This window comes from Chiloscyllium plagiosum, unplaced genomic scaffold (assembly GCF_004010195.1).
Source record: "Chiloscyllium plagiosum isolate BGI_BamShark_2017 unplaced genomic scaffold, ASM401019v2 scaf_6685, whole genome shotgun sequence".
NCBI lineage: Eukaryota > Metazoa > Chordata > Chondrichthyes > Orectolobiformes > Hemiscylliidae > Chiloscyllium > Chiloscyllium plagiosum.
Window position 1 is genome coordinate 1 of NW_025215225.1, and position 12,150 is coordinate 12,150.

At 45.9% G+C, this 12,150-nt stretch overlaps 2 protein-coding genes across 3 annotated transcripts in view; both read right to left on the reverse strand.

Annotated features, from left to right (window-relative positions):
- Window positions 1-974: 974 nt before the first annotated feature.
- On the reverse strand, window positions 975-7,042 carry LOC122548220 (zona pellucida sperm-binding protein 3-like). Its single transcript, XM_043686764.1, has 9 exons — window positions 6,606-7,042; window positions 5,936-6,048; window positions 5,737-5,840; window positions 4,254-4,431; window positions 4,051-4,171; window positions 2,895-2,986; window positions 2,695-2,825; window positions 1,881-2,012; window positions 975-1,122 (listed from the first exon to the last, which is right to left on the reverse strand). Exons 1-9 carry the CDS (start codon window positions 6,957-6,959, stop codon window positions 1,031-1,033), a joined length of 1,317 nt encoding a protein of 438 aa, XP_043542699.1. The 5' UTR covers window positions 6,960-7,042; the 3' UTR covers window positions 975-1,030.
- A 4,020-nt stretch (window positions 7,043-11,062) lies between these two features.
- polr2a (RNA polymerase II subunit A) overlaps window positions 11,063-12,150 on the reverse strand; it is a 32,010-nt gene continuing 30,922 nt past the window's right edge. For both annotated transcript variants that reach the window (XM_043686761.1, XM_043686762.1), the window contains exon 30: window positions 11,063-12,150. This exon ends at the window's right edge or, in 1 of these variants, runs on beyond it. In XM_043686761.1, the coding sequence (XP_043542696.1) occupies window positions 11,883-12,150 (268 nt within the window). In that variant the 3' untranslated portion in view covers window positions 11,063-11,882.

A 12,150-nucleotide genomic window follows, 5' to 3' on the forward strand; every position in this document is an offset into this window, starting at 1 on the left:
AAGTTCACAACCCACAAAATTAGAGACAAAGGGAAGATCAAATATCCTTGGTCCTGGTGCTATTGAAGACTGGATTAATGTTTTCCAAACTTTGGCTGTCCAAGAAGGGGATTAAAGCCTGATCACTCAGGACTGTACAGCCAATAGGAGGGAAGCTAACAATTAAAAATAAAAAAGTTCAAGGTAAGCAGTGTTACTCTAGAATTAGAAAAAGGTGCTCAGGCTGCTGAGACAGTGACAATGTCCCTAACTTTGGGGCAGGAGGTCTGGACTCAAGTCACACCTGCTCCAGAAAAAGCACAACATCCTGAGCAGATGCTCTTCAGCTGAAGCCAGGTGTATGGATCTGGTAAGTGTTTAACCTGGTTCCCTCATCTCAAACGTACTGCCACTCCATAACTCCCTGCATGTGGTCATAAGTGGATGAAGGTAGTCAAGGCCTTGGTATGCTTGGCTTCATCAGTCAGGGCATGGGGAACAAGCTGGCAAGTCATGTTGCAACAGCATTAAAAAAATCTTTAGTCAGGTTACATTGGGAATGTTGTGCAGTAGTATTGGTTACCACACTGCAGGATGGAGACTGGAGTGCAAAGATTTACTAGGATCTGCCAGATTTAAGCTAATGTGCTCGATGTTGGACAAACTTGGATTCTTTGCTGGAAGAGAGGCTGGAGGGGTGGCCTGATAAGGGAATAGATAAAGGTGGATAGCAAGTGCATTCCCTTCTAGGTTGGAAAAGTCAAATCTGGGGAAAGGTTAGAGATGGGAAGGGAAGGTTTGACTTTAAAGTGAAGTATACTACTGGGATAGTGATTAACATGTTTAAGAAGCATTTAGACATGAACAGGCAGGGATTAGAGATCTAGAGCATGTACAGGCAGATGGGATTATTTTAGTGGATCATTGTTGATATAACATGGGATGAAGAGCTTATTCCTGTGCTGTTGTGTAAATGAACAAAGTAGTCTAATTTGTTTTAATTGTTAAATGGCATTTAATCAGCTTTGACAAAAGGTCAACATAACTGGACTCAAACACATCTCCTGTAGGTAGCCACTGTAAATCCAGCTACTGGGATCATTAAAGCACCCAGCAGAACAAGACTGACCAGAAAGTGTCCATCTGTAAGGGAAAAACATTAAACGTTACCAGCTTGGCATTGACAGTTCCCTGTAGGTGACAAACATCAAACTTGATCAGCTCAATCAGAAACACATCCAACATTGTAAATGGGTTACAAAGTGAGGCACAGATTCATGACCCCAGATGGGATAGGTGCTACAGGAAAACAGTGTGGCACAGACAAGTGTTCAGTAGGCCAGAGAATTTTTGTAATAAAGAGCATCAGACTCCAGCTTAGAGTGCAATAAGAGTACAAGGAAAAAAAGTGACAGGACTATGATGCTGACTGAACCCCTCTTAGGTAGGTTAAGGTGATGAACAACAGAAAAAAGGTAAGTGTTTTCAGAAGGCTGAGTTCAAGGCTAATGTTGAAAATTCAGTGGTGTGTCAGTTAAAGGATGTTTGGCAATTAGATTGTGGGGCTGAAGATGGTTAGAGACCGAGAGGTCAGTGTTTGAAGGAGGATGAGAATTTTATAGAATTAGGTGGGGACTAATCCATTGCTTTGCAAGTGCTTAATTGAATTGTTGAGACATTAGTACATCGCCAGGGTAAGAGGTGAACCTAGACTTTAGCTCAGGTAGTAGCACTATCAGTCCCAGCAGCTGTGTTTTGTGGTGAGGTACCTTTAACAGAGCAATTTAATACAGAGTTAAACTCTAGATCATGAGGGTTTAGACACTGGTAAGATGCAACCTCAAAACTGAGTTACTGGAACCAAGTGCTGTTTAGTGATAATTCACAAAAAGTGTTCTTACCAGAGACAGCTTGGTGCTGTTCAGCAAAGTCTCCCACTGAAGATCCAGACTTGGCAGCACCAAAACTGTTGGGATCCACAATGACCAAGGGTCCAAGCATTGAATCAACTTCCCCTGTTGCTTGTGAGAATTCTGGGGAAGCAAAGAGACAGATGGCAAGTGGGATAAGTGGCTCAGAAGATGGAGGGCTGAAGGTCAGAGACTGATGGAGCCAGAGCCTTTTGTGGCAAGGTATTGCTGAGATGCCAGTTTGTAACAATCCTTCACTGCCAAATGGAACACTTGGCAAGCCAAAAATATTCCCTTCACTCAGATTTTTTAATCAGTGGCAGAAAAAGGGGAACTGCAGGAGCTGATCAGGTGTGATCAGCCCACTCTGCCACTCAATGGACAAAGTGTCATACTTCTGTTTGTACAGTCATTGGAAGACAGGGTCTGTTTTCAGCCTAAGTCCATGTCAACCATAATCCCAAACTAAACTAGTCCCACCTGCCTGCTGTCACCTATTGCCCTCCAAACCTTTTCTATTCACAGAAATATCTAAAGTGTCTTTAAGTATTGTAAGTGTACCCCCATCCACCATTTCCTCAAAGTTCCTTTGACACAAACCACTCTCCTCCCTCCCATCTTTAAGATCTCTCTTCTCACCTTAGTCTGCCCCCCTAGTCTTAGGGTTAGTGGTAGTTATCTCATCCCATGTATATCCCTCATGATCTTATCAAGGGAAGGTCACCTCAGCCTCCTACACTCGAAGTCCCAGCCTTTCCTTAACCCAAACCTGGTAAATCAGAGAGAGAGAGATTACCCACTGTACCTGCTTCCCGTGATTTTCTTCTTATGGCCCTGGATGGTGATCCACATCTGAGAGTGTCACAACAGTGACAGATGGATTGGCCAGCACTCTCTCCTACTGGAGAGGCCCAGCTGTCAGTGACCAGGGACCAGCTAAAAAGACAGAAACAAAGTTAGTACATCCACACTACAGCGGAATAAACTCATGAAATGGTTACTCACGTTCGGCTGGCCCTGTGAAACCAGCAAGCCTTGTTCAGAGGGTTTGGCTGCTGCTGGAGTGCAGAAACTCGCAGGTGACAAGTAATGTAAATCTGGAAGATTAAAAAAGGTACAGATGTTAGAGCAGCATGTTATACCTGGGTCTAATGGTCCCAGTGAGGGGAGCTGCCCACCCAAACCACCACAGGGATGTTAAGTTGTTCTCCCACTTATTAGGAGAGATCACCAGTATTTCCAAATACTGGAATAGTCACGACTAGAAGCAGAATCCTGAGATGGTGGTTTGGCTTATCAAGTCTGTACCAATTCCCTGGAGAGCATCCCATCCAGACCTGGAGCACCAGATGCTGAGGGGTCACCTTTTTAGATGTTTACAAAATCAGGGGGGCAGGGATAAGGTTAGGAGAGAAGGTCTATTCCCCAGGGTGGGGGGAAAGAACTAGAGGGCATAGGTGAGAGGGGGAAGATATATGGGAGCCTAGGGGCAACTTGAGGGTAGTGCTTGTATGGAAGGAGCTGCCAGAGGAAGTGGTGGAGACTGGTACAATTACAGCATTTAAAAGGCATCTGGATGGGTATATGAAAAGGCAGGGTTGAGGGGATTTGGGCCAAATGAGACTAAGTTAGGATATCTAGTCAGCATGGACATGTTGGACCAAAGGGTCAGTTTTCATGCTAAACACTGACTATGCCATAAATGCATATTTTACCAAAGCTAATCCTGGCCTACACATCCCTGGACACTATGGGCAATATAGCATGGTCTGTCACCTTAACTGCACATCCCTGGACTGGGCGATGATGCCAGAGCACCAGCAGAAATGAAAACAAAAGCTCCCCACAGATGACCATCCAAGGCTAGAATCACACCCAGGTCCCTGGTGTGAGGGAACAGTTAGCCACAGCCATAATCCAGGGTCTTGGGTTGACCAGACTTCTTGGAGTCATTGGTGTCTTGCAGTTGTGTGCAAGGAGCAAGAGATGGATTCCCAAATCTATTACAGTTCGAGGCCTCCACAGGTATAGACCAGCTGTTCCAATGAGAATCAGGAAGCAGAGAGTCAAGGAGATTGGACTGTGTAGGACCCAGGATACAAGAGACTCAACACTATTGCACCCCAAACTAGCCTTCCCTGAATCTCATTGCTGTCCATACCAAGCTGCTGGGAATCCTGTAAAAGCGGAAGGCATCCAGGACAAAGCGGATTGTGTCTGGCTTCACTCTTGGATTGACAAAAGAAGAGGTTGAGGAACCAGCTTTGCTGTCCAGGAGGCATCTGAAAAAGGAGGGAGGGAATGGATGGTTAGGGGGAAAAAGACAGACAAGGATTCCACCAGCATTCCAGGCTCTACACATACCCATTGTGGTCAATGATGGTGTAACTGGAGTTGGAGCTCCATTCAGACCCCACAGTGGCCACGCAGCGATCAATAAAGAGTTTCAGTGGTACATGGTTCAGAGTCACAACAGAGGCCTCAATGTGAATCTCATCGCCCAGGTAGTAGATATTTGAATCTCGTTTCTCTGTCCAGTTCTCTGCAAGATGGAAAAAGGTGAGTCTCCACAAGCAGAATTACTAATATCAGCTCTTATTATCAGTCACTAGGGATTGATTCTTGGAATAAAGAGTCTCAATCTCTAACAATTAGATTGTCCCATGATGGGAGATTGAAAAGAAGGGGAAAAAAAATGTCTTTCCTTCCCTCCCCTTACTATGAACTCTGGCTGACCTTAAGATCCATTCAGATCCCAGAGAGGAGTATGGAGTACAGGAGTTGTGAGGTCATATTGCAGCTGTACAGGACATTGGTTAGGCCACTGTTGGAATATTACATGCAATTCTGGTCTCCTTCCTATCAGAAAGATGTTGTGAAACTTGAAAGGGTTCAGAAAAGATTTACAAGGATGTTGCCAGGGTTGGAGAATTGGAGCTATAGGGAAGTGCTGAACAGGCTGGGGCTGTTTTCCCTGGAGTGTTGGAGGATGAGGGGTGACCTTATAGAGGTTTATAAAATCATGAGGGACATGGATAGGATAAATAGACAAGGTTTTTTCCCTGGGGTCAGGAAGTCCAGAACTAGAGGGCATAGGTTTAGGGAGAGAGAGGGGGAAGATAGGAGAGACCCAAGGGGCAACCTTTTCCACAAGAGGGTGGGGCATGTATGGAATGAGCTGCCAGAGGAAGTGGTGGAGGCTGGTACAATTGCCAAGCAGCATTTGGATGGGTATATGAATAGGAAGGGTTTGGAGGGATATGGGCCAGGTGCTGGCAGGTGGGACTAGATTGGGTTGGGATATCTGGGCAGCATGGGCGGGTTGGACCGAAGGGTCTGTTTCCATGCTGTACATCTCTATGATGTAGATTCTCTACCAAGAGATGGAGAGATGTGGGAAATTCTGGAACATTATGAGAATGGGCAAGGATATTAACAAGGGAGTGGGTCTGTATTCTTGGATTTTTTCCAGAATGGATTAGCTCATTGAAAAAAACAGCATACAAGATAGGTACAGGAAGAATCTCTCCCCATTTTATGGGGTTCAAGAACCAGGGGACACCGTCTCCGATTAAAAGGAGACCTTTTATAGTTGAAGATAGAGGGTGGTGGAGACACTAGGGCATGATCATTCAGGACCAAGGTTGATGAATTCAGACATTAAAGAGGGGATGGTCAGGAGTAAGAGGTCAGTCATGTAGTTCGATTGGAGAGCAGTCTAGAAGTCCTGGTCTCTCTACTGCCCCCATTTCAGCAAGTGCACACAACATTGGAGGATCACCTTAAAAAGGTGAAATCAGTTCAAGGGACCCAATTGGTTACCACCTTTCACACTCCCTACACCTACCAGTCATGAGGGCAAGGAAGAATTTCAGGGAGTTGTGTCCAACATGAGTAGAGCTAAATGGCACCCAGGTTGGTTCAATAGCTTCACCACTGACATTCCCCTTCCTAAAAAAAAGGAAAAAAATCAGATAGACAGTGGGAGGTTCATAAACAGTCAGGTAACAGGAGAACTAGGAAAGAGGGGGAAAACACAGACCTACCTGGGATAATGACACTCAATGGGAATAGTGACTGGATTGGTACGAACAATAATCTGCTTCACTGGGGGCAGGTAATGCAGGCTGGTCTTGTAAATAAGATCATCCACATCCAACTACAGGGACAGAAACAGTACCATTTAGTAAAGATCACCCACTTAGTGATTCTAACTGTAGAGGGAATAAAACATTAGGAAATCCTGAAAAAATATATTCTACATAAGTAGAATTAGAATCCATTCCAATTCTATTGTGGTTCTCCCAAGAGGAGGAGAAAGCTAGAGACTATAAAAATCAGAGTGGATTCTGGAGGGGAGTACGATGGAGGGTTTGTAGGGAGTGATCCACAACAGATAAAAGGAGGAGTGTCAAACTCAGCGCTAGAGGAAGTCACAACTTTGAGCTTGTACAAAGTTTTCCAACTAATGGGAAAAGGGAGGGGTTCTGCAGCATTGTATGAGGATGGGAAGTGTTGATGAGGAGAGTGGACCTTTATTCGTTGGCAGTTTAGAGTGAGTGATCTCACCCTTCCCCACCCCACCCACGGGCAAGGGGGCTAGAACCGATAGACAATCTTATCAAGAGATAGATATATAGAATCAACTTAGTGTCGATTTAGTTAAGGGCGTTTCCTCAGCCCCCTTCTCGGAAGAAACCAAAGCTAGCCACTTACCGTCCTCCTGGCGCCACACTGATGCAGTGGTGTACGGAACAGCAGCGTCCCATTCCGGGGCTCCACTCGGCTGAAACTGCAGTTACCTAGTCTCAGGTGCTTGGCATTGACCAGGTAACCCGTTCCGAACAAATCCAAGGGCACAGCTACCGACATGGAGCCCTCCTCGCACCGTACGGTAACCCGGGGCTTCACTCCTGTGGCGGCGCTAGTATGGAGCGTCAGGGCCGAACGGCCAGCCGAGGCCAGTCTATCTCCCCGTGGCCTCATACCTCTCCTACCATTCGCGGTATGGGTTGGCAGGACTAAAAGCAGCCCTAGGAACACAGTGAGTCTACACAGAAACCACATCATTGGAAAGCCTACTGATAGGATGAAGGGAGGGGGCCGAATGGTCCGTTTATATGGAGCATCTGTAGCCCTCCCGTTATTCGTCGTTTAGGCTCAATGCAGTTTACTCCCTCCCACAAAATACCCAGGCATTACCTGGTCAATCACAGCATTAATTGATTGAGATTTGGAAATCCTAACTCATTCCAATAGGCCCTTTATTACCTCCGACGAGGAATCCCTGAGAATCTAAGGATGAAATTACGGGCTATTATCGTGCAGTGGTAGTGTCCCTGCCTCTGAGCCAGTCCCTCTTGCTCCAAATCTGAACAGGTTAATTCAAAAATATAGGCGAAAGTGAGGACTGCTGATGAAGGGCTTTTGCCCAAAACGTTGATTTTCCTGCTCCTCCGATGCTGCCTGACCTGCTGTGCTTTTCCAGCACCACTCTGATCTTAATTCAAAAGTATATTCAAACAAAAACTGTTAAGGAGGAAATTTGGAGACTCTTCCACCTCCCAAGATTTCAAGATTTCTTCATCACTCTGTGGTTAGGGATGTCATGTTGACTCAGTGGCTAGCACTGCAGTGCCAGGGACCTGGGTTTGATTCCACCCTCAGGTGACTGTGTGGAGTTTGCACACTCTCCCCGTGTCTGTGTGGGTTTCCTCCGCATGCTCCAGTTTCCTCCTACAGTCCAGGGAAATGCAAGGTTTTGGGGATAGGGTGGGGGGTTGGGTCTACGTGGGATGCTCTTTGGAGGGTTGGTGTAACCTGATGGGTCGAATGACCTGCTTCCATACTGCAGGGACTTTATGCTACTTCCTTCTACTATCACATGGAGAAATGCTTTGCCCTAGAGAGTGGGAGGAATGTGGGACTCCCTCCCTCAGGGAGTGGTTGAGGGGAATAGTGTCAATACATTGAAGTGGCCAGGGGAAGTGGTTAAATACATCAGGGAGCAGGAACAGCACAGAGCAGACGGGCCAAAGGCTTGTTCTCTCAGCTTGGTGTGCCTGAGTCACATTTTCAGCCTTGACTCCCCACTCCCACCAACATTCACATTTGGAAAATGAAAATTGTGTGTTGCTCTGAGTTAACATTGTGCATGTATAACTAATGGTTTATCGTTTGTGATGATTATAAAGGTATCACTTGTACGTTCTCATTGCTCGACACGTTTCACAGAATCAGTGGGGACGATGGAACTGCTGGCAATGTGGGATTCGGAACACAAACAGGGCCGCCACGATCTTATTGAACAGTGGAGCAGGCTTGAGGGACTGAATGGCCTCTTCCTGTTACTAATCTGTCTCTGTCGAATTTTTACTGTCATGTGGCTCATATGATCCAAAGCTATGAAAACAGTCATGGGATAGTTTAGTGGACGATTTGCATGGCCAATAATTATTCTGATAGTGTCAGCTGGATTAAATTTAAGTTCATTTGCTATTATTTACTGGTTCACGGTTTTGTCAAAGTCAAGTGGATTTGATAATTTGTAAAACTGTTACAGAAACAGCATGAGGCGTATAACGTGAAATTCTGGGGAAGACTGCAATGGACAATATGTGGAAATTGATATGTACATCAGTACAGACGGATTCCATTCAGTTCTAGAGCCATCGAGCTTTACAGCATGGAAATAGACCTTTTCATCCCACTCACTCACCCTGACCAGATATCCTAAATCTTGTCCCATTTGTAAAGGAGTTGTATGAATCCAGAGGCATCCACATTGGGTTGTGGGTTTGAAGTCACATGTAGGCCAGACTGGGTAAGAACAGCAGATTTCCCTCCTTAGAGAACCAGATAGAAGTCAGGTTCAACTGAGGCAGTTGACAGGGGCAGTAGATGGTTATTTGGATAGAAATGGCACAGAGATGGGTAGAAGGGGGAAAGGTAGGAGATTGGCCTCCTGCTGCACTGTAACAATTGTGTGACTTAATGTCAATGGACAGTGATTATGTAGGAGAAAGTGAGGGCTACAGATGCTGGAGATCAGAGCTGAAAATGTGTTGCTGGAAAAGCGCAGCAGGTCAGGCAGCATCCAAGGAGCAGGAGAATCGACGTTTCGGGATTCCTGAAGAAGGGCTTATGCCCGAAACGTCGATTCTTCTGCTCCTTGGATGCTGCCTGACCTGCTGCGCTTTTCCAGCAACATATTTTCAACAGTGATTACGTAGTCAACATTGGACAGGTTTTAATTTGCCAAATCCAATTTCACCATCTGATTTGGCAGGCCTTGAATTCACATTCCCAGAATATTAGCCTGAGCTTTCAGAATACAGGTTCAATGACATTGCCAATGTGCCACTCCCCTCGAGGTCTTTCTATCTAGCTAATAGCCCTAACTTGCAACTTGTTGAAGCAGGTTGATTTGCAGAGGGACCTGGGTGTCTTGGTGTATGTATTGCAGAAGGTTGGTCTGTAGGTACAAGTAATTAGGAAGGCAAATGGAATCTTATCCTTCATTGCTAAAGGGATTGGGTTTAAAAGCAGAGAGGTTATGTTACAGGTGTACAAGGTGCTGGTGTGACCACATCTGGAGTACTGCATGCAGATTTGGTCTCCTTAAGAAATGATGTACTGGCACTGGAGGGGGTGCAGAGGAGATTCACTAGATTGATTCCAGAATTGAGGGGGTTGCCTTATGAGGAGAGACTGAGTATATTGGATTTTATTATTTGGAATTTAGAAGGATGAGGTGGATCTTGTAGAAACACAAAATTATGAAGGGAATTGATAAAATAGAAATAGATAGGATGTTTCTGCTGGTTGGTGGAATTAGGACAAGAGGGTGTGGCCTTAAGATTAAAGGAAACAGGTTTAGCACTGAACTGAGAAGGAACTTCTTCACCCAGAGAGTTGTTCATCCATGGAATTCCTTACCCAGGGAAGTAGCTGACACTACTTCAGCAATTGCTTTTAAAGCCAAGGTAGATACCTTTTTGAAAAATAAATTAAGGGATATGGTGAAAATGTGGGTGAGTGGAGTGGAGTCCACAAAGTGATGGGAGTAGTGGAGCAGGCTTGAAGGGCCAGAACAGCTTACTCCTGCTCCTAGTTCTTATGTTCTAGCCTGGATAACAGCAAGACAGCATATACCCAATCAAGCCAAGCCTTACATAGCACGAGAGGTTTGCTCAGAATCCACACCATCACCAATTGTTCAAACCAGAAGCTGCTTGACCTACTGACCATTTGCATCATTTTATTTTTATTTCCGATTTGCAGTTTTCCTTCACACACCTTGAAGCAAAGTGCCTTTTTAAAATATTAATTCCTATGACATCAGCATGTTTAACAAGACCAGCATTTATCACCCTGTCCCTAGTTGCCCCCCTTGAGAAGGTGGGGGGGGGTGAGCTGCCTTCTTGACCCGCTGCAGTCCACATGCTGTAGGGTAGACCCACAATGTCCCATAGGGAGGGAATCCCAGGATTCTGACCCAGCCACACTGAAGGAACAGCAATATATATCCAAGTCAGGATGGTGAGGGGCTCGGAGGGGAACTTGCAGGGGGTGGAGTTGCCATGTATCTGCTGCCCCTTGTCCTTCTAGATGGAAGTGGCCGTGGGTTTGGAAGGTGCTGCCTGAGGATCTTTGGTGAGTTTCTGCAGTGCATCTTGTAGATGGTACACACTTCTGCTACTGAGCGTTGCTGGGGGAGGGAGCAAGGGGGTGTTTGTGGATGTGGGGCTTAGTCCCTGGATGGTGTCAAGCTTTGAGTTGTTGGAGCTGCCCCCCTCCACGGCAAGTGGGGAGTATTCCCTCACCCTCCTGACTTGTGCCTTTTCAATGGTAGGACAGGCTTTGGGGAGTCAGGAATTTTCCCCTGGCAGTAGTGTCTTGGACCAGATGTCACTGTCTCAGCATAAAAGGGAGTCAGGTGGTGAGTTACTTCCTACAGGATTCCCAGCCTCTGATCTGCTCTTGTAGCCAGTGTTTATATGACTGATCCAGTTCAATTCCTGGTCAATGGAAAGCCCCCAGGATGTTTGTAGTGAGGGCTATGCAGTGGTGATTCCATCACAAACAAAGGTAGGTTGTTGGACAGTCAGGAGGATATTTGAAGAGCACAAAAGCAATTTTTTCCAAATGTAAGAACAGAGCCCACGCTCCACAAAAATTAGTAAAACTTTATTTAAGTATATTTCCAACATTTCCAAAGAGAAAACAGGAAAAGACTAGTAAATGTTCTGTACATAAATCAGGCAGGTAAATGCTGCCCCTTTTTTTAAACACCTTTCATATCCTGTTTTTACAGTTAAGTCACAAGAGTCACATCAGAATAAGTCTGTTTAAGAAATGCCCAGTACCCCACCCAACCCTCAAAAAACAAGGGCCCATTCTCCACTGAACAGGAGCTGGAGAGAAGAGAAGGAAATGGTCATTATTTCACATGACCACCTGATTCATTCATCACTGATGCACAACCCTCGAGTGTAACCCAGGGCATGGGCTCCCCTCAAATGGGGTTACACACTCTCCGGTCACCATCCTTAAAGCATTTTTACATCCATGTATAAAGAAACCATTAGGAGCTGAACAGAGCCTTGGTTACCCAGGGAATGTCTGACCAAAAATGGCAAGGAGCATTTATTCCCCACAGAACACAAGAATGGAAATTCACACTGGTCCAGGTGCAGGGGGACGGCAAAACAGTGTCTAAAATTCTCACTGCAGCCCAGGGACTGCACCCAGAACTCAAAGGTCAAAACAAAAAGTATATATTCAAAATTATACAGTTTAGATTTTTCCTTCTTCCGTATCTTGCATTTATTTTTAAAAAGCGTTCCAGAATTGCACTGCTCCTTCATTCCCCCAATAGCGTTGTGAAACATCAGCAAGTCCAAGTCCAGTTGAAACCAGGCGAGAGCCTCCATAGTTAGTGCAGACAGGTGCTGACTGCACAGACAGGCTGTAGAAGGGCCAGGTCCTCGCTCAGTTCTCCTCGTCGCTGTCCTCTGGGCTGATGGCTGGGCTTGTGAGGCTGTACGTTGGTGAAGTGGGGGAATAGCCCGGGGAAGTGGGAGAGTAGGTCGAGCCCTTGGGGCTGGTGGGTGAGTAGGTGGGAGAGGTTGGTGAATATTTCGGGGAGGTGGGAGAGTAAGTGGGCGAGGTGGGGGAGTACTTTGGTGAGGTGGGGGTATAGACTGGGGAGGTAGGAGAGTAGGTCGGGCTGGTGGGGGAGTATTTTGGTGTGGTGGGA